This window comes from Vulpes lagopus, chromosome 5 (genome assembly GCF_018345385.1).
Source record: "Vulpes lagopus strain Blue_001 chromosome 5, ASM1834538v1, whole genome shotgun sequence".
NCBI classification, from domain to species: domain Eukaryota; kingdom Metazoa; phylum Chordata; class Mammalia; order Carnivora; family Canidae; genus Vulpes; species Vulpes lagopus.
The window spans coordinates 33759551-33784375 of NC_054828.1; the positions used below are offsets into that span (position 1 = coordinate 33759551).

At 37.2% G+C, this 24825-nt stretch overlaps 1 protein-coding gene across 1 annotated transcript in view; it reads right to left on the reverse strand.

The window, feature by feature from the left end:
* The window catches only part of FBXO11 (F-box protein 11), a 90245-nt gene that overhangs the window by 22715 nt on the left and 42705 nt on the right, over positions 1-24825 (reverse strand). Inside the window, exons 2-7 of the mRNA XM_041754288.1 lie at positions 3770-3897; positions 3542-3623; positions 3002-3146; positions 1119-1248; positions 284-367; positions 73-205 (exon numbers count right to left, since the gene is read on the reverse strand). Coding sequence (XP_041610222.1) covers positions 73-205; positions 284-367; positions 1119-1248; positions 3002-3146; positions 3542-3623; positions 3770-3897 — 702 coding nt within the window. The remainder of the gene's footprint in view (positions 1-72; positions 206-283; positions 368-1118; positions 1249-3001; positions 3147-3541; positions 3624-3769; positions 3898-24825) is intronic.

Consider the following 24825-nt stretch of genomic DNA (forward strand, 5'->3'; position numbering starts at 1 on the left):
GTGCTAAACCGCTGAGCCACCCGGACTGCCCCTGAGAAAATAAATTTTTAATGACAACGCATTTCAGAATACCTGCACCAATCATGGTGATTGGAGATTCAATATATATCCATTCATCAGTATATATTCCAGAATGAACGAAGATAAGTCCATCAAAATGAGCTTCTTGTACCCCACCCAGGGCATCTTCAATTGTATCATAATACTAGAAAAAAATAAAAGTGTCAGTACAGAACTGAAAGATTACCATTTTAAGTCTTATAAAAATACAAATCAAACATACCAACATATTTTCTCTTCCTTTATATCTTGCAGGATTACTGTAGAAATGTTCAGCAAATCCTGGCTTTACATGTGCACCTTTATACTAAAATGTCAAAAAACAAAACAAAAAAAACACAAAACAAACAAAACAAAAAAAAAACCAGAAACAAACATTGACTACTAATGTAAACATTATATTCTAAATTAATACTGCATATATTTTTTATTAAATATCAAAAGCAATCAATTACACCAACTAGTTTTCTGTTGCATAGTGCAATGTACAATCTAAAACAGCTTATAACTTAGTAATAATATCCAGTAAGAAAAGACAAAATATGTCAATATCAGTACTACTAATATTTTGAGACAGTAATTCTTTGCTGTGGGGGCTGTCCTGTGCATCACTGTAAGATTTAGCAGCATCCCTGGCCTCTACCCTCTAGATACCAGTAGAATCCTCTTCTCCAGTTGTGACAACCAAAAATGTCTCCAGACATTGCCAAATGTCCCCTGTGGAGCAAAATCACCCCCAGTTGAGAACCACTCATAAAGGACCATATAAAAATTAAAACAACTACTGAACACTAACAATTTAAGAAAAGGTTCAAACAGACCCATAAAATGTATAACTCCTCTCAGGCTACTGATGGTTACTGCCACTGTTAAAATTATTAATATGTCAGTAGTGAAAAGAATTGTTGAATGTTTTGTTGACTGATAAATATATTCATTGGCTTGAAACCTATTCTTGAGTTTAAATTAATCTTTTAAAAAGAAATTTTATTTATGAATATATAATATAAGTCAATATTTTCCATTTATACTCAATATTTTCCATTTATACTTCATACCAACTGCTGGAAACTCTCTTTCCAAGGATTTGGGTGTTCATATTCTTCTGGATTAATCTGGTAGAATTTGCCAGGTTCAGGATGCATCATAGGGCGAGTATATTCGAAAACTTCCATGTATAATCGTTTCCTAAAGAAGTAAAAGAATGAAAGATTCCTTTATAAAACATCCTTTAACTGGAAAATTATCTGATGCTTCAAAAACACAGAAGAATATAAAAAACCGAAATTTTAACCGTAAAACAGTTTTTGGCTAAAATAATATAACATTAAAAAAAAGTTCACTTCCCAAAATAACGTGTCAAATCTTCAAAATTTGTTGAGGAAAAAAAGGCCACCCTACCGGCAAGACCTCATACGGTTGTTATTAAAAGGCTAGCTTTCAGGGCACCTAGGTGGCTCAGTGGGTTAAGCCTTTGGCTTTGGCTCAGGTCATGATCCCAGGGTCCTGAGATCGAGCTCTGCATCAAGCTCCCTGCTCAGCAGGGAGTTTGCTTCTTCTCCCTCTCCTTCTGCATTCCCCCCTCAGCTCATGCTATTACAAATGAATAAAATCTTAAAAAAAAAAAACAAAAAACCCAAAGATGGCTTTCAATAAAATATTCTGAACTTAATGCCTCATATCTTTAGTTCACTTATGTTATTGTCAAAACCCATCAAATCTCAGAAATGTAGTCATAGTAACTATTATCACTTCCTGTGCAAAGCAGTGTTTCCTCCCAGTCTTTTTTATCTACAGATACTTTCATTTATTAGCTGTGATTATATAGCATCTACAATTTTGTAGTCTTTTCAAAAACTTTTTTAGAACACAGCATTTTCCCATGTTATCAACAATTCTGAAAAAATCAGTTACATGTATATATCACCGCCCTTCAAATACACATTCCATTGTTAGTCCATTCATTCCCTTCATGTCAAAGATTTAGATCATTTCTAATTTTCCTCCACTATTAACTATGCTATTATGAAAAATTTGTACATAAAGCTAAAAAATTTCCAAAAGTGGAATTACATGGGTCAAAGGGCATGCATATTTTAAGGTTCATGGATATAACTGTTAACTATTTTCCAAAAGTGAATGTATCCAAATCTACCTCCTCATTAAACTATCAGATTAATTACCTGTTTTAAATTAGACATAGTTCTGTTTCTATGAAGCTTAAATTTAAACGAAAAAATTTCCCACAATCACTCAGTTGTTATTAACTGAGAAACAGCAGAGATAGTACTCTTGTTTTATAAATACCACTTGGGGGCAGCCCGGGTGGCTCAGCAGTTTAAGCGCTGCCTTCAGCCCAGGGTGTGATCCTGGAGAACCATGATCGCTGCCTTCAGCCCAGGGTGTGATCCTGGAGAACCATGATGGAGTCCCACGTCAGGCTCCCTGCATGGAGTCTGCTTCTCCCTCTGCCTGCCTCTCTCTCTCTCTCTCATATAAAGACATTTTTTTAAAAAATTTTTATTTATTTATGATAGTCACAGAGAGAGAGAGAGAGGCAGAGACACAGGCAGAGGGAGAAGCAGGCTCCATGCACCGGGAGCCCGATGTGGGATTCGATCCCGGGTCTCCAGGATCGCGCCCTGGGCCAAAGGCAGGCGCCAAACCGCTGCGCCACCCAGGGATCCCTCTCTCTCTCATATAAATGAATAAATTAATAAATAAAATCTTTAAAAATAAATTAATACATACATACATACCACTTGGACCAACAACCTATATTTTTGATAAACAGGTAACACGGGAATTTTTAAGCACTCTAATTCTGTTCCATCTATCTAATTGTAGCTACCAACTCACACTTCAACTTCCCTACCATCTTTTAGCATTTGGGGCAACAAATAGTATATCTCAAGATAATAAGAAATAAATTTTCACTTACCACAAAATTGGATCATTAGCAAGCTCACTGAAGCGTTTACATACACAAGCTGCTCTACAAAGATCCTGTTCCAGCAAGTAAGAGAAGATTTTTAGAACCACTTCATCTGGTAGTTTCTCCTGAAGATACTGTTCAGCAGGTGCTGCTATAAAAGAGATTAACAAACAGAATATAAACTATTTATTGCGATAGCAACAAGTTTCTCACTAAAAAGCATAATTTTCATTTTATCTAATGAATAGTTTTTTTATCATCATTTTATAAGCATTTTGCTTTGACAGATAAAACACATATACCTTCTTTTGTTCTGACTTAAGTATTCTTTCTTTTAGCTGTTATGTACCATTTCAGAAACTGGTTTATAAAATGTTATTTTTATACACAAAAGTCAGAAGAGTGAGAGGTCAGGGTTCCCATGCTTTTTCTATAATATTACCTTCTTAATCCCAAACATACCATTAAGCTATATTTAATATTTTGATATCAAACAAAATAAAAAGATTATTTAATGCCATTCTGTAGTTTTTTCAGAAGAAATACCTGATAGATCTTGTGATTTTCCAGATACTCTTGCGCGTTTTGCACGATGACCAAAGTTTTCTGTAGTTGAAGTTGAGGCACCCTTGAAAAACAAAATGAAAACTAATTAAGCAAATATTTTTACCATACATAATTGTTACTTTAAAAAAACAGTGACACTTCCCTTTGTTTTTTAACAATTCTTTCATTACCAAAAAAGAAAAAAAGCAGTTACTTTTTAAAATTTACCTCCATACTGCTCTTTGTAGGACACGCTGTTCTTTTTGGCAAAAGAGTTTTTCTACGAAGTTGGTATGGACTATTTTGTGCACCAGGACCTGATTCTTCAGCAACCATATCTGCAGGTACATCATCATCTGTTATAAACAAAAGCAACATGAAAAATGACACCCATTTTTTTTTTTCCAAAAGTTCTTGGATGCAGTATACTTTTAAGAAACTTCATAAATTTTTTAGGGGGAGAGGAGGTAGATACAACTTTCACATAAAATTCCAGCCAACTGGATAAACACCTGAAAGAAATGTTAGACTTCATTTCTTACTTCACAATAAATTCCAAAATAGAGCACATATATGTATTTTTAAAGATTTACTTATTTGAGAGAGCAAGCGAGCAGGGAATTCGATGCAGGGCTCGATCCCAGGACCCTGAAATCATGACCTGAGCTGAAATCAAGAGTTGGCCGCTCAACTGACTGAGCCACTCAGGTGCCCCAGAACATATATTCAAATACAAAATAATCAAATCAGTAAAAGAAAATGAAAATTATTTTTTATAATGTTAAGATGAAGAAGAGGTGTAACACAAATTTTGGAAGGCATTTATAAAAAGGTGAGGAGCATGTTCACTTGGTTACAGTCCAAGTGGGGTGAGAAGAGTAGCCTGGCAAGAGGTGTCAGAATCAAAGCCAGGTGAGGAGGGTGTCCATGGAGAGGGATAGCTCAGTATAGGGTATCAGATATCAAGTAGGATGAAAAGGGTATCTATGCAGATACTGCATAGATTCAAACTGTGGCATAAGATGCTGGAGCTCAAGAAGGATGGAAGGAAGTCTGAGGGTGCGGGTGGGGTGGGTGGCATGGAGAGTCAGAGCAAGAGTAGGGACGGGGATCCCTGGGTGGCGCAGCGGTTTGGCGCCTGCCTTTGGCCCAGGGCGCGATCCTGGAGACCCGGGATCGAATCCCACATCGGGCTCCTGGTGCATGGAGCCTGCTTCTCCCTCCGCCTGTGTCTCTGCCTCTCTCTCCTGTGACTATCATAAAAAAAAAAAAAAAAAAAAAAAAAGAGTAGGGAGATAAGGGCATCACAAAGGAGAAGGGATGGTGGAACTGGAAGACTGGTATATTGTATATAACAATACAGGAATCCATCAAACAATTAAATATAAAAATGGAAGCCAGGTTTTTGTCATAGGAGAGATTTAAAATATAAAAAGATAGAAAACTAGAATAAACCCTTTAGTATTAAGACTGGAATTGGAGGTATCAATGTGAACTGATGGTTTTTAATACTTAGATAAATACAGATGTGAATGTTTGGATGTGGGTGAATGTATTTGTGCATATTCCCTGGCTCTGTCCAATGACAGAGCCTAGAAGCAGTGACACTCTAGTACCAACAAGAATGACTAGCATTTGATCTTGGTGGGGTTTTTTGTTTTTGTTTTTGTTTTTTTTAGAGAGAGTGCACACATAAGTGGGTAAAGACAGAGGAACATGCAGACTCCTGGCCGAGCAGAGAGCCCAACACACAGGGCTTGATCCCAGGACCCTGAGGATCATGAACTGAGCCGAAGTCAGACACCCAACCAACCGAGCCACCCAACCATCCCTAGATCTTGGCTTCTGAATATTTTTTATAAAAAGGAATAAGGGCTCCTTGGAGAAATGGCTGAGTTCAGGTCGGTGGAAATTAGAAGATGAGCCTGGAATATCTTATGACAGAAAGAAGAAAATGCCCAAAGAATGATAAGGACATGGGACCTAGAAATCAGCTTAAATTGTCACTCACTAGCATAATGATGTTGGAATATCAAAATTCATAGTGACAGTAAAGGGATTATAATCGAGTGAATGGAAAGTAACCCATAAATTCATATTGCTAGATACATAAATGAGTAACTTCAAAGTTTGATAAGGAATGGCATACTTAGGGAAAAATAGTAACTTTACTAATGTAAAGTTACTAAATAATGCCCATCATACACTGCCTCTTAATCAGGCGATCAAGGTGAGTATCATCAATAGGACAAACTCAAACTGTGTGCCACCTTATAGCATACAATAAGATCACAGCGTCACTTTAATGATAAAGATATATATAGCCTAAATCTAATTTGAAGAAACCTCAGACCAATGCAAGTTTATTCCAATTTGTTTTGAATAATCCTCAAAATTGTCACACTCATGAAAACCAAGCAAAGTCTAAAGTATTGTTCCAAGATTAAGGACATAGAAAAGATATAGTAACTAAATGCAACACATGGTTCTGAACTGGATCCTTTTCCTAAAAGAATGATATTAGGACAATTGGTGAAACTTGAATGGGGGTCAAAGGATTAGAAAAGGTAGCAACGTGTCAATGTTAACTTTCTGATCTTAATAGCTGTAGCACAGTGATTTCGGAGAATATCCTTTCTTGTAGGAAATACACACTAAAGTATTAGGAGGTGGCAGGACAAGAGGCTGGCAACTTCTGAAGGGCGACCAGAGGGGAAAACCTTCCTTGCACTGTACTTTTAATTCCTAAGTATGAACTGTTAGAAAAACAAAACAAAACAAAACAAAACAAAACAAAAAAACGCTAATAGATTTGAGTAACATATAAAAAATTTTAAAATTCTGCTGGAAAATGAACACTATAAACATAATCAAAGGAGGAACACAATAAGGAAAAAATATTTGCCAATACATGTCACAGAAGGCTGATTTCCTTATTATATCTGCATGCCTACAAATCAGAATGGAAAAGATGAACAATTCAATAGAAAATTAGGCCAACAACATGAAGAGACAACTCAGAATTGTTTAAATACTAATAAAAACTACAGTGAGATTTTTTTAAAGTAGCAGATTATCAAAGATCAAAAAGTACAATCACATGCTAGAATCATTAAAGGAGATATGGTGGGGGAAAAGTTCCTAATTGCTTGAAGGACAGTAATCTGGCAATAGCTATTATTACTCAGTAATTCCATTTCTGTAATTGATTGACTCTGTAATTGATTCTGTAACTATATTCATAGATGTGGGCATCTGTAACTATATTCATAGATGTGGGCAAAGTAGTATGTACCAAGATATCTATTGTAGTACTATTTATAACACTGTGGGGTAACAGTCAAAATGTTCATCAATAACTATTAAATAAACTATGGTGCAGCTATACAACAGATATTTTGTGGTCATTACAAAATACAAAGCAGTTCTATACAGACTAATAAGGAATTATTGCTAATATATAGTAAGTATAAAAACCAATACACAGAATAACGTGTTTAGTGTAGGTGTGTTTTAAGGCTATATATGTGTGTGTGTGTATATATATATATATTTACACGTTTATAAATAGCTATATTTACTAAATATATATAGATGAGCCTATTCCCTAGCTCTGTCCAGTGACAGAGCCTAGAAGCCAACTCTAGCACCAACGAGAATGACTAGCAGCATTTGATCTTGATGGTTTTTTTTTTTTTTTAAGAGAGAGTATGCTCGTGCACACAAGTGGGGGTAAAGATAGAGAACATGCAGACTCATCCCCAAGCAGAGAGCCATTTATATGTTTATAAATAGCTATATTTACACTAAAATATAAATTCCATGATGGCAGGGAGCTAACTTGAAGAGGCTCCTATTGGCCAAAGATGGGACAATTTGAGCATCCATAAGAATAACCAGAATGAACTGAAAAAAAAAAAAAAAAAAAAAAAGAATTAATCCATGAGTTTATAATGATACTTTAAAAAAAATTTTTTAAGGTTATTTTGAAAGAGGCTAGTGAAAACCAAGTCATCATTTTGAAAACTGGTAAATAACAGGAAATAAACATTTATTCCTCCTCTCTTATATAAATTGAACCACCAGGTAATCAAGTATTAGCTGAGAGGGAAGCTTCCCTAGAGAAACATTCCACCAATAAATGAAGAAATAAAATTTGCAATCTCTAAAGAGTTAATGGATTCAACTGCTGAGTATCAATAGTCCCTTTTATCACAAAAAGAAAACCAACCAGAGATAACAAATCTCCTGATGAAAGAACACAGCAGTTTTGCCCAAACACCTAATCTGAATGCGATCAAACCTGTAAGAAACTCTAAATGGTCAAACTGTTAACAGTTTCCTCAACAAATAAATTGCATGGGAAAAACAGAGGGGAAGAAATAAGCAAATCTAAAGCATACTGCTTAAGAATGTACACTTTGGTATTAAAATTATAAAGAAAAAAAAGAAAAAAAAATAAAATTATAAAGAAAAAGCCAAAACATCATCATAAACATGTTTTGTAGGGGAAGGATTGGGGTGGTAATTGAAACAGGGCACATAAAAGGGTACTGAGTTGCAGTGGCCAGCAAAGTTCTATTCCTTGACCTGCTGGTATTAAAATACCAACTTTAATAATAATTTGATAACCTATATGTTTCATATGAGTTTCTCTACTTGGCTATATTTTATAATAGCAAAGATTTTTTTTTTTAAAGTGGGGGGTTGAAACAGTGTAATATTAAAAAAAAAAAGATGTTTTTCTAACAGCAAACCCTGAGTAAATTAACATTTTTAAACCTAAATTCTCATCTACTAAAGATAATAGTATCTTATAATTCACAGGGTTGCTGAAGGGATTTAAATAGAGTAACACAGCAAAACACTCACGACTATGTCTGGCTCATCTAAGTGTTGAATAAATGTTTTTGCTATTATTTCATTCATTAGGATTTTATGAATGTATGTATATATATGTATTTATGATTTTATTTATTTATTCACGAGAGACACAGAAAGAGAGGCAAAGACCCAAGCAGAGTGAGAAGCAGGCTCCATGCAAGGAGCCTGAAGTGGGACTTGATCCCCAGAATCCAGGATCAGGCCCTGAGCCAAAGGCAAACGCACAACCGCTGAGCCACCCAGGTGTCTGTTCCCTCTATTATTTCCTTTAAATATTATTCTAATAACATCACTTCCAAATGAAACTTGGAAAACCAAGCCAATTTTCTATGAACGATAGTGCAAAGTAATATGCCTATTTGTGGTGTCATCCCTCTGTAGTTTAATATGTGGTTAATTTCTACGAATGTTTCATATGTGCTCTAATGTTCGGAACCTCTACATTCTATTTTTTAAAGTTTAAATAAATCTGAAAGTCAAGTTTGTTAACTGTGTTGTTCACATAATTTATGTGTTTACTTTTGTTGGGGATGGTGGTAATGGTGATCTGATTTATTAGCTTCTGAATGAAATATGCTAAAATCTCTCACTATATCTGCAGGTAGTCCTTTATTTGTAGTATGTAAAATTTTGCTTTGTATAACTTTAAGATAATGTTATTTGGACATACAGGTTCAAGATTATTATTTCCTCCTGGTAGTGAAAAACCAAGAAGTATTTCGTCATTATGCAATGGCTCTTTATCCTTAAATAATGCTTTCCCTTAAAAATCTCTTTTTGACTGAGAGCTATCTGGATGGCTCAGTCAGTGGGTTAAGCGTCCAACTCCTGGTTTTGGTTCAGGTCACAATCTTGTGGTTTGTGCGACTGAGCCCCAAGATTAGCGTGGAGCCTGCGTGAGATTCTCTCTCTGCCCTTCCTGCCCCCACTTCCTCCCCTCTCTCTTTTCTGTAAAAATAAATATATCTAGTTTTGCCTGATAATGTTTTCCTAAGAGCTTTTTGTTCTGTTTTATGACAGCCTAGTATTTTTTCAACCTTGTATTTTCAACGTTTTACTTTTGGATTACATTTTATTTATTTATTTATTTTTTAAAGATTTTCATTTATTGGGATCCCTGGGTGGCGCAGCGGTTTAGCGCCTGCCTTTGGCCCAGGGCGCGATCCTGGAGACCCGGGATCGAAGCCCACATCAGGCTCCCGGTGTATGGAGCCTGCTTCTCCCTCTGCCTGTGTCTCTGCCTCTCTCTCTCTGTGACTATCATAAAAATAAAAAAAATAAAAAAAAGATTTTCATTTATTTATTCATAGAGACACAGGGAGAGAGAGGCAGAGACACAGGCAGAGGGAGAAGCAGGCTCCACACAGGGAGCCCGACGTGGGACTCGATCCGGGGCCTCCAGGATCACACCCCAGGCTGCAGGCGGCGCTAAACCGCTGCACCACAGGGGCTGCCCTGGATTACATTTTAGATTTCGTTCTTAAACATTTGTTGCTAGATTTTCTTGCTTTTTTAAATTTTTTAAATTTTATTATTTTTTTAAATTAATTTTTATTGGTGTTCAATTTACCAACATACAGAAAAACACCCAGTGCTTCTTGCTTTTTTTTAAAAAAAGATTTTATTCCTAAATAATCCCAACACTCAACATGAGGCTTGCACCTATAATCCTGACATCAAGAGTCCTATGACTCACTGACTGAGCCAGCAAGCACCCCCCGATTTTCTTTCCTTTTCAAGCAATGATATCTAATTTGTATTTAACCCATCTCAAGCCAATTTCCATTTATATATGTATAGAATTTTTTTTTAAATTTATGATAGTCACACACACACACACACACAGAGAGAGAGAGAGAGAGAGGCAGAGACACAGGCAGAGGGAGAAGCAGGCTCCATGCACCGGGAGCCCGATGTGGGATTCGATCCCGGGTCTCCAGGATCGTGCCCTGGGCCAAAGGCAGGCGCCAAACTGCTGCGCCACCCAGGGATCCCTATATATGTATATTATATATATATATATATATATATATATATATATATATATATATATATTTATTTATTTATTTATTTATTTACTTTTTTAAAAGATTTTATTTATTTATTCATAGAGACAGAGAGAGAGAGGCAGAGACACAGGCAGAGGGAGAAGCAGGCTCCATGCAGAGAGCCCGACGTGGGACTCGATCCAGGGTCTCCAGGATCCCGCCCTGGGCTGCAGGCGGCGCTAAACCGCTGCGCCACTGGGGCTGCCCTGTATATAATTTTTAAAAAAAGATTTTATTTTTAAGTAATCTCTACACATAACATGGGGATCAAACTCACAACCCTGAGATCGAGTTGCATGCCCTACCAACTGAACCTTGAACCAAGTGCCCCTCCATTTTTATATTTTTAATTTCTGAAAGTTGATTTGTTTTTTTCAAGTCCTATTGTTTCTTTTTTATTTTTTTATTTTTTATTTATTTATTTATTTATTTTGTTTCTTTTTTAAATAGGCATATTATCATGCCTCCTCTCCTTTTTTAAAAAAGGGATTTACTAAAATTTATTTTTAATAATTTTACACACACTTTATACTATGTTTTAGACTGTTCTATCACTGATCACTTTTTAAAAATTTTTGCACAGGGCAGCCCCGGGGGTGCAGTGGTTTAGCGCCGCCTGCAGCCTGGGGTGTGATCCTGGAGACCCGGGATCGAGTCCCACGTCAGGCTTCCTATATGGAGCCTGTTTCTCCCTCTGCCTGTGTCTCTATGAATAAATAAAATCTTTAAAAAATAAAATAAAATAAAATAAAAATTTTGCACAATTAGGGAAGCTGTTTCAGGTTCTAGGCCATATACCTGGGTTTTAGTGCTAGTTCTATTTTGAAAAGGCCCAAGGCTACATATCTCCCATCCCCATATATGCATTAAAATTCCACTCTAGATCCCTTAGGAGATATACTCCAAGACCAAAAGGTCCCTGTGCTATTTTATACAGCAGCACCAGCTCCCACTTACTGCTCTGACTTCTCTCTTTTCTGGTTTCCGTCTCTTCTTTCGTTTTTTTTTTTTTCTCTTCTTCTTTCCTTCTTTTGAGCTTAGCTATGCATTTAAAGTTTTGCTCTTCTTTTGTGTTCTATTTTTATATGCTTGTGATATATATGCATGTGGGGATGGTATCTCTATCAGGTTGGTTTATCATGCTGCTAGTAGTTTCTACAACACTCAAAAGTACACTCTCAAAACTTTTCATCCTATACAACCCTCTCTCTCACTCCACTTCCATTCCAGTTTAAAATCTATAGATTTGGGCAGCCCCGGTGGTGCTGGTTTGGTGCCGCCTTCGGCCCAGGGCATGATCCTAGAGACCCGAGATTGAGTCCCACGTTGGGCTCCCTGCATAGAGCCTGCTTCTCCCTCTGCCTGTGTCTCTGCCTCTCTCTCTCTGTGTTCCTCATGAATAAATACAATCTTTAAAAAAAAATAAAATCTATAGATCTTGGGCAGCCCAGGTGGCTCAGCGGTTTAGCGCCACCTTCAGCCCAGGGCGTGGTCCTGGAGACCCAGGATCAAGTCCCATGTTGGCTCCCTGCATAGAGCCTGCTTCTCCCTCTGCCTATGTCTCTGCCTCTCTCTCTTTCTGTCTCTCATGAATAAATAAAATCTTAAAAAAAAAAAAAAACTACAGATCTTATCTATAGTAATAGATACCTACACCTCACCCACCCACCTCATCCTAGAATCCTTCTTTCCTTCTCATCATCAACACAGCAAATATTAAAGACTGAAAAGTAAGGAATTCAGAAGTACTAATGGAAAGAAAAGATGTTGGTTAACTCAGCTGCAACCTGAAGTTCACAGCAAATACATGGAGCTATGTAATTTGAATTGTGTAATGACACTGTAACCTCAATTTCCCATCTGTAAACACTGTCTTATTCTAAAGTACTCAAAGCTCAGTTCCAAAAGAACTGTATTAAATTCTTACTTGTGCTGAAGTAAAGAATCTGTGCTTAATTTCTATATAGTTCTCATAATAAACTATCACTGACTGTTCTGAGAATACAAAATTGAACACCAATAAAAAATAAATTTATATTAAAAAATAAATACAGTACTAGAAGGTATTTAAAAAGGGGTCATTCTGAAAAGATCACTTGGCCACTGTTATAGTAAGAAGGAGAAAGATTTAAAAAAAAAATTAGTGTTCTCTTCATTTTTTGAATTCCTGTAGAATTGTGTAAGAATCTGTAGTATTGTATAAGTACCATATATGTCATAGCTGCTTTATGTTACTTATTTTTGGTTTATGCCATATTTTCCCAACAAAAATATAAGCTCTGAGGGCAAGATCTCTCTCTCTCTTTTAAAGACTTATTTATTTGAGACAGCGCACAAAGGAGGGGCAGAGGGAGAAGGAGAGAATCTCAAGCCGACTCCCTGCTGAGCAGAGTTTGACATGAGGCTGGACATGGGGCTCAACATGGGGCTTAATCCCAGGACCCTGATAATCATGACCTGCGCCAAAATCAAGAGTTGGACACTTAATGGACTGAGCCACTCAGGTGCCCCCAAGGCCTCTTATTTATATGGTTCCTCAGTGTTTACTTTGTTGTCTAAGTACTCAATAAATGTTGATTCACATCTATGGAGAACACTTCAATTTTTACTCAAGTCAAGGAATTTTTCCTAGAAACCATCACTACTGGTAAACTATGATGATCTTACATACACTACTTTACAGAAAACAAAAACCCGGACAAGAACTGCTTCATTTCTTTCTATCTCCAACTCCATGAACTCATTTACAGGCGTATCCATTATTTTTTGTTCCCTCCTACAATTATGGAGAAGTAGATTTGGCACATATGAAACAAAAAATTTGTTAAATAAATAAATGAGAAAACCAATAAAGTGCATGGTTAATGGTAACTGTCAAACTAACTCCAATCCAAGAATCAAGAAATCATAAAACATTATAGTTTTGTTCCAACAAAGTCTAAAAGCAAGCCCTCAAAATAACATCTTGTTAAATCCCTTTTAACTTTATATAGTTTCACCTTTACATCTAATATTAGAATGCCAATATTCAGATGTCAAGCTGTAATCTAAGACTAATAAAAAATAATTCTCAATACCCAAAATGCTCAATTTCAACCATAATTTACAGAAAGCATAATTTTCAGTTAGAAGATATGTCCTCAGCTAGAGATGTCTATGTAGAAACAGAATGCAATCATATATGTAATTTTTTAAAGTTATTTATTTATATTTTTTAGTAATCTCTACATCCAATGTAGGGCTTGAACTTATGAATGAGTCAGCCAGGTGCCTCCCACATAGGTGATTTTTAATATTCTAGTAGCTATAATTAAAAAAAAAATCAGTGACACACACACAATTTTATTAAGACCTTATTAGTGCTCTAGGGGCACCTGGTTGGCTTAGTTGATTATGTGACTCTTGATCTCAAGGTTGTGAGTTTGAGCCCCAAATGTTGGGTGTAGAGATCACTCAAAAATAACATTAAAAACAAAACCGAAAACAACCACTTAACAGTGCTCTAAAAGACAAAAAATTAGTACCATGCAATTCAAAGGGATGCTATATACAAGCACACATAACATTAAATTTAATTTTGTAGGGGTGCCTCAGTGGCTCAGTGGTTGTGTCTACTTTTGGCTCGGGTTGTGATCCGGGGTCCTGGGATCAAGTCCTGTATGAGGCTCTCTGTGGGGAGCCTGCTTCTCCCTCTGCCTATGTCTCTGCGTCTCTCATGAATAAATAAACAATCCTTCAAAAATTTAATTTTGTAATTTTTAGATTTTACTGTAAACCCTACACAAATATACCAAAGTCCCCACTATTAATAGGAGCTAAGGTTTAAGTAAAGCTGTCTTGAAAATAAGCATACTTCTTTAACTAAAAAATCATCTTTGAAATCTTTTTTTAAAAGATTTTATTTATTCATGAGAGAGAGACAAGACAGAGAGAGGGAGGGAGAGAGGAAGAGAGAGAAAAAGAGAGAGAGAGAGAGGGGCAGAGACACAGGCAGAGGGAGAAGCAGGCTCCATGCAGGGAGCCCAACGTGGGACTCGATCCAGGGTCTCCAGGATCAGGCCCTGGACTGACGGTGGCGCTAAACCGCTGAGCCACCTGGGCTGCCCGGAAATCTTTGATATTAAATATGACTGAAAACTTATATTAGGATTCATTTCAACAAATAAGAGACCTAAGTCTATACATTTTGAAGCTAGAAGAATATCCTAATTTTTATATACTTAACTATCTGAAAGGTTTACAAAAAACTCTACTACTGCTTGGCTGGGGTTCAAAGTCCTTCATGCTATACACGAACCTAGAGTTAGAGTTTATGGAATTTAAGCAGTTTCCTTCCCCCCAGAAATATTATACATATTCCACATTACTTACCCATAGCCACAGATCAGATTGGAAACTTAAGCAAATCTGTGCTAGTAACTGTGTGTTTAGAAACAGCTCCCAGTCTCACGTTGTAAAGAACCACACTTGACAACTGTTTCTAACACAGTTGGGAACTACCACAGCTTTTTCCAACTACTAAAAAAAAAAATCCACTGAATAAACTGAAGATAAAATTCATTTAAAATGTTTTTTTAACTTAAATATTTTACTTAAAACTTAACTATTTTATTTAACATTTTTCTTAAATATTTAAGGTAGGGAGTCTAGAAATAAAGTCATAATAAAACACTGCTTTTTAAAAGCATGACTTGCTAGCATCAGGTTTTTTTTTTTTTTTTTAAAGATTTAATTTATTTATTCATGAGAGACAGAGAGAGAGGCAGAGACACAGGCAGAGGGAGAAACAGGCTCCCCTTAGGGAGCCCGATGTGGGACTCAATCGCTGGACCCGGGATCGCAATCTGAGCCGCAGGCAGGTGCCCAACCGCTGAGCCATTCAGGCATCCCTATATCAGGTATTTCTAATTATATCATTACAAACTTTAAAATATATAATTATTCAAGATACTATTACATACTTCCCATTAATACATTCAGTTATTATTTACACACACACACACACACACACACACACACACTTTTGCTGAATTCCACCACAACACAACTATAGGGATTATCTAAGACTGGTCAAAGAAAAATATTTATACATTGTCTAATGAATAATAATCTTTAGAAGCCACTTCTTTGATATAAAAAGTTACTGAAATCTTAAACAAGACTTCAGTTCAACAGAAAAAATTCAAACCAACTCATTCTTTTTTTTTTTTTTTTAAATTTTTTTAAAATTTTTTTATTTATTTATGATAGTCACAGAGAGAGAGAGAGAGAGGCAGAGACATAGGCAGAGGGAGAAGCAGGCTCCATGCACCGGGAGCCTGATGTGGGATTCGATCCCAGGTCTCCAGGATCGCGCCCTGGGCCAAAGGCAAGCGCCAAACCACTGCGCCACCCAGGGATCCCAAACCAACTCATTCTGAACTGCCTGACAAGGGCACTGGGGTGTGGCTCAGTAGGTTAAGTGTTCAATTCTTGATTTTGGCTCAGGTCATGATCTCAGGATAGTGAGATCAAGCCCCACATGGGGCTCCACTTCAGGCTCTTGTGCGCTCAGCAGTCTGAGATTCTTTCCCTCTGCCCCTTCCCCTGCTTGAACTCTCTCCCAAATTAAAAAAAAAAAATCATAAAAAATTAAACAAATTGCCTGACATAAAGCATGTTCAACAAATATTTGCTGACTAAATGAAGACTAAATAAATGAATGTGCCAGGTACAATGTGAGTTACTGGTGAAATAGAGCAACCATGAATTCTTTGAATTGGTAGAATTTACCAGTGAAGCAGCCTAGTCCTGGACTTTGTTGAGAGTTTTTTGACTACTGATGTACTCTCCTTACTGGTAATTCATCTGTTCAGATTTTTTACTTCATCATGATTCAGTCTTGGTAGGTTGTATATTTCTAGGAATTTATCCATTTCTTCTAGGTTCTCCAATTTGTTAGTATATAACTTCATTCTCATCTCTTCTAATCCTAACAACAACAAAAATCTCTTCTAATCCTTTTTGTTCTGCACTTCTGGGCTATCAGCTATAATACTTCCTCATTCATTTCTGATTTTGAGCCTTCTCTCCTTTTGTCTTGGTGAGTCCAGCTAAAGGTCTGTCAATTTTACCTTTTCAAAGAACCAGTTCTTAGTTTCCTTAATCTTTTTTTTTTTTTTAAGATTTTATTTATTTATTAGAGAGAGAGAGAGATAGAGAGAGAGAGAGAGAGGCAGAGACACAGGCAGAAGGAGAAGCAGGCTCCATGCAGGAAGCCCGATGTGGGACTCGATCCCAGGACTCCGGGATCATGCCCTGAGCCAAAGGCAAAAGCTTAACCGCTGAGCCATCCAGGCGTCCCTCCTTTATTGTTTCTATTGTCTTTTTAGTCTCTATTTTATTAATTTCTGCTCTAATCATTATTGTTTCCTTCCTTGTACTTAACTTTTGGCTTCATTTGTTGTTTTTTAGTTCTTTAAGGTATAAAATTAGGTTGTTTTAGACTTTTCTTGCTTCTTGCAGTAGGCATTTATTGCCACAAACTTTCCCTCTTTGCTGCATACCATAGATTTGTCACATTTCTATTTTCATTTGTCTCAAAGTATTTTTTTGATTTCTCCTTTGCTCACCAGTTTCTCAGCAGGATACTGTTTAATATCCACATATCTGTGAATTCTCCAGTCTTCTTTGTGTAATTAATTCTCTAGTTTCATACCACTGTGGTTGGAAAAGATGCCTAGTATGATTTCAATTCTCTTCAACTTATTAAGACTTGTTTTGTGGCTTGACATATGATCTATTTTTAGAAAAGGGGTCTAAGGCAGCATACTGATGAGTCTTCTTTTTATGATGGGTTCTTATTGTTACGTTCTACCAAGTATTTGAAGAAGAATTAATATCAATTTTCTCAAATTCATTCAAAAACAGAAGAGGGATACCTGGATGGCTCAGTGGTTGAATGTCTGCTTTTGGCTCAGGGCGTGATCCCAGTCCAGGGATCAAATCCCGCATTGGGCTCCCTGTGAGGAGACTGCTTCTCCCTCTGCCTGTGTCTCTGTGTCTCATGAATAAATAAAATCTTAAAAAAAAAAAAAACCCACAAAAAAACAGAAGAGAAGAAAACTTTTCCAAACTCATTTCACATTATCCTGATAGCAAAACCAGATAAGGGTGCCACAAGAAAGAAAACTACAGGCGAGGGCAGCTGGGTGGCTCCGGTTGAGCATCTGCCTTTGGTTCAGGTCATGATCCCAGGGTCCTGGGATTGAGTTTTGCATCAGACTCTCCAAGGGGAGCCTGCTTCTGCCTAAGTCTCTCCCTCTCTCTGTCTCTCATGAATAAATAAATAAATTAAATTTAAAAAAATAAAACTATAGACCAATATCCCTGATGAATATAAATATACAAATCCTCAACATAGTATCAACAAACTGAATTCAACAATACATTAAAAGGACCATACACCATAATTAAGTGAGATTTATTCCAGGGATGCAAGATGGCTCAACAGTTGCACATTAGTCAATGAGATATACCACATTAACAAAAGATAAAATTCATATGATCATCTTAATAGATGCAGATAGAATATTCGACAAAATTCAACATCCATTTATGATAAAAACTCTCAACAAAGTGGGTATAGAGGGAGCATATCTCCACACAGTAAAGGCCATATATGAAAAGCCCACAGCTAACATACTCAATGGTAAAAAGCTAAAAGTTTTTTCCTCTAAAACCAGAAACAAGACCAGTATGTTCACTCTTGCCACTTTTATTCAACTCAGTTTGGAAATCCTAGCCAGAGCAATTAGTCAGGACAAATAAAGGTGTCCAAATTGGAAAGGAAGAAATAAAACTGTCACTATTTACATTATGTTATATATAGAAGACCCTAAAGCCATTAAAAAAACTGTTAAATTCAATAAAGTTGCAGGATACAAATTCAATACACAAAAGCTGCTGCATACATGAAGAATGAGCTATTAGAAAAAACAAGGAAAAAACCATCTTGCGGTCATGAGATTGATGAGCCTTGTGTTGGGCTCTGGGCTCACTGTTGAAATCAGCTTGAGATTCTCTCCCTCTCTCCCTCTGCCCCTCCCACTTTTGTTCTCTAAAATAAATAAATCTTTAAAAAAAATTTTTTTTTAAAAAACCAGTCCAGGGATCCCTGGGTGGCATAGCGGTTTGGTGCCTGCCTTTGGCCCAGGGCACGATCCTGGAGACCTGGGATCGAGTCCCACGTCGGGCTCCCGGTGCATGGAGCCTGCTTCTCCCTCTGCCTGTGTCTCTGCCTCAATCTCTCTGTGTGACGATCATAAATAAATAAAAAAAAAATTTTAAAAAAACCAGTTCAATTTACAAATGCATCAAAAAGAATAAAATAACCAGAAATAAATTTAACCAAGGTGGTAAAGGACCTGTTCATTGAAAACTACAAGACATTAATGAAAGAAACTGAAGAAGACACAAATAAATGGAAAGATATCCTATGCTCATGGACTGGAAAAATTAATATTGTCAAAGTGTCCATATTATCCAAAGAACATATAGATTCATTGCAATCTCTCCCATAATCCCAAGGGCATTTCTCATAGAAAGAGAACAAACAACTCCAAAATTTATATGGAAGCATAAAAGACCCTGAATCTTGAGGGAGGAAAACAAAGCTGGAGGCAGTACTCTGATTTCAAACTATATTACAAAGATATAGTAATTAAAATAGTATTGAAATGGTGTAAAAAGACACAAAGATCAACAGAAGACCCAAAAATAACCCACACATAAAAGGCCAAATAATTTATGATAAGAGAGGCCAAGAATATACAATTCGATAAATGATGCTGGAAGAATTGGACAGCCAATATGCAGAAGGATGAAACTGGACCATCATCTTACACTATACACAAAAATAAACTCAAAATGGATTAAAAACTTGAAAACATAAAATTCCTAGAAGAACACACAGGCAGTAACAAACTCTTTGACACAAGTCTTAGCAATGATTTTTTTAAATCTGACACCAATAGCAAAAGCAACAAGAGCAAAAATAAACAAGTGGGACTATCTCAAACTAAAGAGCTTCTGCACAGCAAAGGGACCCACCAACAAAATGAAAAGGCAATCTACTGAATGGAAGAAAATATCTGCAAATCATGTATCTGATAAAGCGCTAGTGTACAAAATATATAAAGAACTCCTACAACTGAACAGCAAAACAAAAACAAAACCCAAATAATCCAACTCAAAAATGGGCAGATTAGAATAGAGATTTTCCCAAACACATAGAGAAGGCCAACAGGTACATGAAAAGATGTTAATCCCATTAATCATTAGGGGATGCAAATCAAAACCACATAAGAGGGACACCGACACCTGGGTGGCTCAGTCAGTTGAGCATCTGACTATTTTCAGGTCACATCATGATTTCAGGGTCATGGGTTTGAGCCCCCTGTTGGGCTCTATGCTCAGCAGGAAATCTGCTTGAGATTCTCTTCCTCTCCCTCTGCTCTAAAATCAATCCATTGGGATGCCTGAGTGGCTCAGCAGTTGGGCAGCTGCCTTCAGCTCGAGATCCCGGAATCTGGGATCGAGTCCCACATCGGGCTCCTGCAAAGAGCCTGCTTCTCTTTCTGCCTAGGTCTTTGCCTTTCTGTCTCTCATGAATAAATAAATCTTTAAAAAAATAAAATAAAATCAATCTATTAAAAAAAAACACCCCACAATGAAGTAAAATTCATACCTATTAGAATGGCTACTATTATCCAAAAGACCAGAAATAACAAGTGTTGGTGAGGATGTAGAGAAGAGGGGATCCCCTATGCACTTTTGGTGGTAATATAAACTGGTACAGCCACTATAAAAAACAGTATAGGTTCTTTCTTTTTATTTTTTTAAGATTTTATTTATTTATTCATGAGAGACACAGGGCGGGGCGGGGTGCAGAGATACAGGCAGAGGGAGAAGCAGGCTCCATGCAGGGAGGCCAACATGGGACTCAATCTTGGGACTCCAGGATCACACCCCAGGCCAAAGGCAGGCGCTAAACCACTGAGCCACCCAGGGATCCCCACAGTATAGGTTCCTTAAGAAACTAAAAGTAGAACTACCACGAGTCAACAATTTCACTTCTAGGTATTTATCTGAAAAAAAAACAAAAACACAAAGAGATACATGTACCCCCTACGTTCACTGAAGCATTATTTACAATAGCCAGTATCAGAAACATCCCAAGAGTCCACTGACTGATGAATGAATGGATGAAAATATTGTGGTGTATAGAATACACAATGGAGTATTACTCAGTCATTAAAAAACTGAAATCTTGGGATGCCTGTGTGGCTCAGCAGCTGAGCATCTGCCTTTGGCTCAGGGTGTGATCCCAGAGTCCCGGGATCGAGTCCCACATTGGGCTTCCTGCATGGAACCTGCTTCTCCCTCTCCCTATGTCTCTGCCTCTCTCTCTGTCTTTCATGAATGAATAAATAAAATCTTTAAAAATAAAAATAAAAAATAAAATAAAAAACTGAAGTCTTGCCATTTGTGACTACATGGATGGATCTTGAGGGCATTACACTAAGTGAAATAAGTCAGATGAAGAAAAACAACCACTGTGTGATCTCTCTTACACATGAAATCTTTTTTTTTTTTTAAGATTTTATTTATTAATTCATGAGAGACACACACAGAGAGAGAGGCAGAGACACAGGCAGAGGGAGAAGCAGGCTCCATGCAGGGAGCCTGATGTGGGACTTGATCTGGGGTCTCCAGGATCATGCCCTGGGCGGAAGGCGATGCTAAACCGCTGAGCCACCCAGGCTGTCCTTACACATGAAATCTAAAAAACAAAACCAAAAACCCCAAAACACAAAAACAAAAAAATTCCCCCCAAACCACACTCATAAATACAGAGAACAGATTGATAGTTGCTAGAGGCAGGGGGCAGGTGGATGGCAGGAGAAATGAACTCGTTTTGCTTTTAAAGTCTAAATAAGTTGAAAAAATAAATAAAATTTTAATGGAAAGAAAGGTGTGTGATGGAGAGGAAGGGAAGGGAGGGAGGAAGGGAGGAAGGGAGGAAGGGAGGAAGGGAGGAAGGGAGGAAGGGAGGAAGGGAGGAAGGAAGGAAGGAAGGAAGGAAGGAAGGAAATGAATCTGAAGAAAGTAGCTCCAAAGTTGTTGACAACTGTAAAAAGGAAAAAAGAAGAAAGAAACAAAAAAGAAAAGAAAGAGAACCAAAAAGAATATTGTATTTGCCCTCCAGGAATTTAGGAGAGATACAACTAAACAGGCAACAATAATACAGTATGCCATGTGCTCTAATAGGAATAAGCAGAAAGTACTATGGAAATATACAAGAATATCTAATCCTTATTAGATGATATTGGGGTAGTAGTGAAGGTTTTTTGAAGTCCAAGCTGAGATGAATATAGTCAAACAGAAAGAATAGTGTGTGTCAAGACCTGAAGGTGCTCACCTCCAGGCAAGTCTCAAAGAACTTATGAGTCACTTCATATGGCTGTATCATGCAGCAGGGGCCAGATTATGAAGGGTGCCATTAACTCTTTAAAAAATTTAGGTTTTATTTTGAAGGCTAAGGATAACCACTGGATAGTTTTAAGCAGAACAGTGACAGTTCTGATTTGTGTCTTAGGAAAATTACCTGAACAGTGTAAAAACAACTAGAAATGAATGGCATTGATGGTGGGAGACCAGTTTAGGAGGCTATAGCAGTAATATAACTGAGAAGAGATAAACATTGAACTGTGGTAATAAAAAGGGAAGAAATGAATGGATTTGAGATATACATACAAGGTAAATTCATAAAGCTTGATAACCAAATGGATATGGGTGAGGCAAGGGGTAGAGAGGATAGAGTCAGGAATAATACCGCCTTGGGCAATTTATTGGATATGGTATCATGTACCAAAGCAGGGATCCTTGTGGACAAGCCAGGGATGGGAAAAGTGGGGAGGAAGGGGCAGGGAGGAGGAGTTCAGGTTTGGGTTTTTAGTTTTGAGGTACTGTGGGACATTCAAGCGGAGATTCTCAACAAACTCAAGCTCCGATGACTGATTTCGAGATAGAGAGTTTTATCAGTCTGTTAACACACTATAGGAGAATTGGAGAGTCACTAAGTATAGATTAGCTACCATTATTTACATACTGTGATAAAATATAGATGCTTCGCGGCAATGTGCTATCTAATCCTTAAGGAAAAGCTATGTAATATAAGGTACATTATTATCTATTGATGTCAAAATTCTCACTAACCACGGGCCCAGAATTGGTAAAAATTCATAATTCTAGCTTGATGAAAAATAAAAGAAAATCTCCAGCTGACAACTACTAAATCAATTATCTTCATTCTTTCCTGTTACATATCACATTCTCTTTTCCTAAGACGTTTTCTCCCATTGCTTTCAGGGAAAGCACAGTGATTAAAAGATACAGGCTCTGGAAAAACTAGCCCTTGGTTAGAATCTTGGCTTAGCTAGCTGTGCAATCTTGGACAAGCTCCTTAATCTCTGATTCTCAGTGCATCCATAAAATGGAAATAATATTGTCTACCTTGTAAGAGGTTGTGAACATCAATACAGTACCTCACAGAAACATCCAATGTTAGTTATTATTATCATAAATGAGATGGGATATTGAAAGCAAAGTACAATCAAAATATTCCAGTTACAGGCCTTTTTTATATTCTCCAATTCACTCTTTAAAAAACCTATAAAGTAGACATGATGATTTGTGATGCCTGGATGGCTGAGTTGGTTAAGAATCTGCCTTTGGCTGAAGTCATGATCCCAGAGTCCTGGGATCAAGTCACATCGTCAGGCTCCCTGCTCAGTGGTTCTGCTTCTCCTCTCACTGCCCCCTGGCTTGTGCTCTCTCTCATTCTCTATCTCAAATAAATAACATCTTGGGCAGCCCCAGTGGCCCAGCTGTTTGGTGTCACCTTCAGTCCAGGGTGTGATCCTGGAGACCTGGGATCAAGTCCCACATCAGGCTCCCTGCATGGAGCCTGTTTCTCCCTCTGCCTGTGTCTCTGCCTCTGTGTGTGTGTCTCATGAATAAATAAATAAAATCTTTAAAAATAATAAAAAATAAATAAAATCTTAAAGAAAAAACGAAGTAATGATTACTAGTACAAAATTACTTACGATGCATGTTCAGAGTAGTTCTTGATTAGCAGAAAATAGTGTGAAATCAGGGCACCTGGGTGGCTCAGTCAGCCAGCTCAGGTCAGGTCAGGATCTCAGGACCCTGGGATGGAGCCTCATTTCAGGCTCTGCCCTTAGTATGGAGTCAGCTTGGGATTCTCTCTCTCCCTCTGCCCCTCCCCCAACTCGCCATGTGCATTTTTTTCTCTCTCTCTAAAATAAATAAATAAATCTTAAAAAAAAAAAACACAGAAGAAAATATAGTGTGAAATCCACAAATGCCATGGGCTGACTACAGAAAAAAAATATGAATAGTGTCCCCTTTAAAGTATCAGCATTTTGAAGGCTACAAAATTATTCCAACAATCCTGCCACAATTGAAGTACTTCCACACTAATTTTTTTCTAATTATAAAAACATGTTCACTTAGACAATTTGAAAAACACTGAAAAAGTTAATGAAAATCCCATCACTCAGTTTATTACCATTAATATTTTAGAATATTTTTCTATATACAAATTATATAATTTAAGTGAACTACTTTATGTACCGCTTTGTACCTTCCTTTTTTATTTTCACTGTATCATATGAAATATGTTTATTTTATTTTATTTTATTTATTTATTTTTTATTTATTTATGATAGTCACAGAGAGAGAGAGAGAGAGGCAGAGACACAGGCGGAGGGAGAAGCAGGCTCCATGCACCGGGAGCCTGATGTGGGATTCGATCCTGGGTCTCCAGGATCGCGCCCTGGGCCAAAGGCAGGCGCCAAACCGCTGCGCCACCCAGGGATCCCTGAAATATGTTTATGATACAGGTTATGAAATTCTCTGAAACACGGTTTTCAATAGGTACAGAATATAAAGGTTCCATTATTTATTTAATTAGTCTCTTGTTAAATCTAACCAGTCCCCTCTTATTAAAGTTTCCATTTTTTTCCTGGCCATTTTTGTGAATTTTTTTATTCATGACAAAACTTTACCCTTTCAGGACAGATGATTTTTGATGTTAGCTTTATGTCACTCAGTGTCAAATAAGATAACTTAGTAAGCTAGGAAGTAATAACAGACGTTAGTTGAAAAATAGTTGGTTTAGGGGCCCCTGGGTGGCTCAGGGTCTTGGGATGGAGCCCCACATCAGGCTCCATGCTCAGCAGAGACTCTGCTTCTCCCCATCCCTGTGCTTCTCCCCCTGCTTGTGCT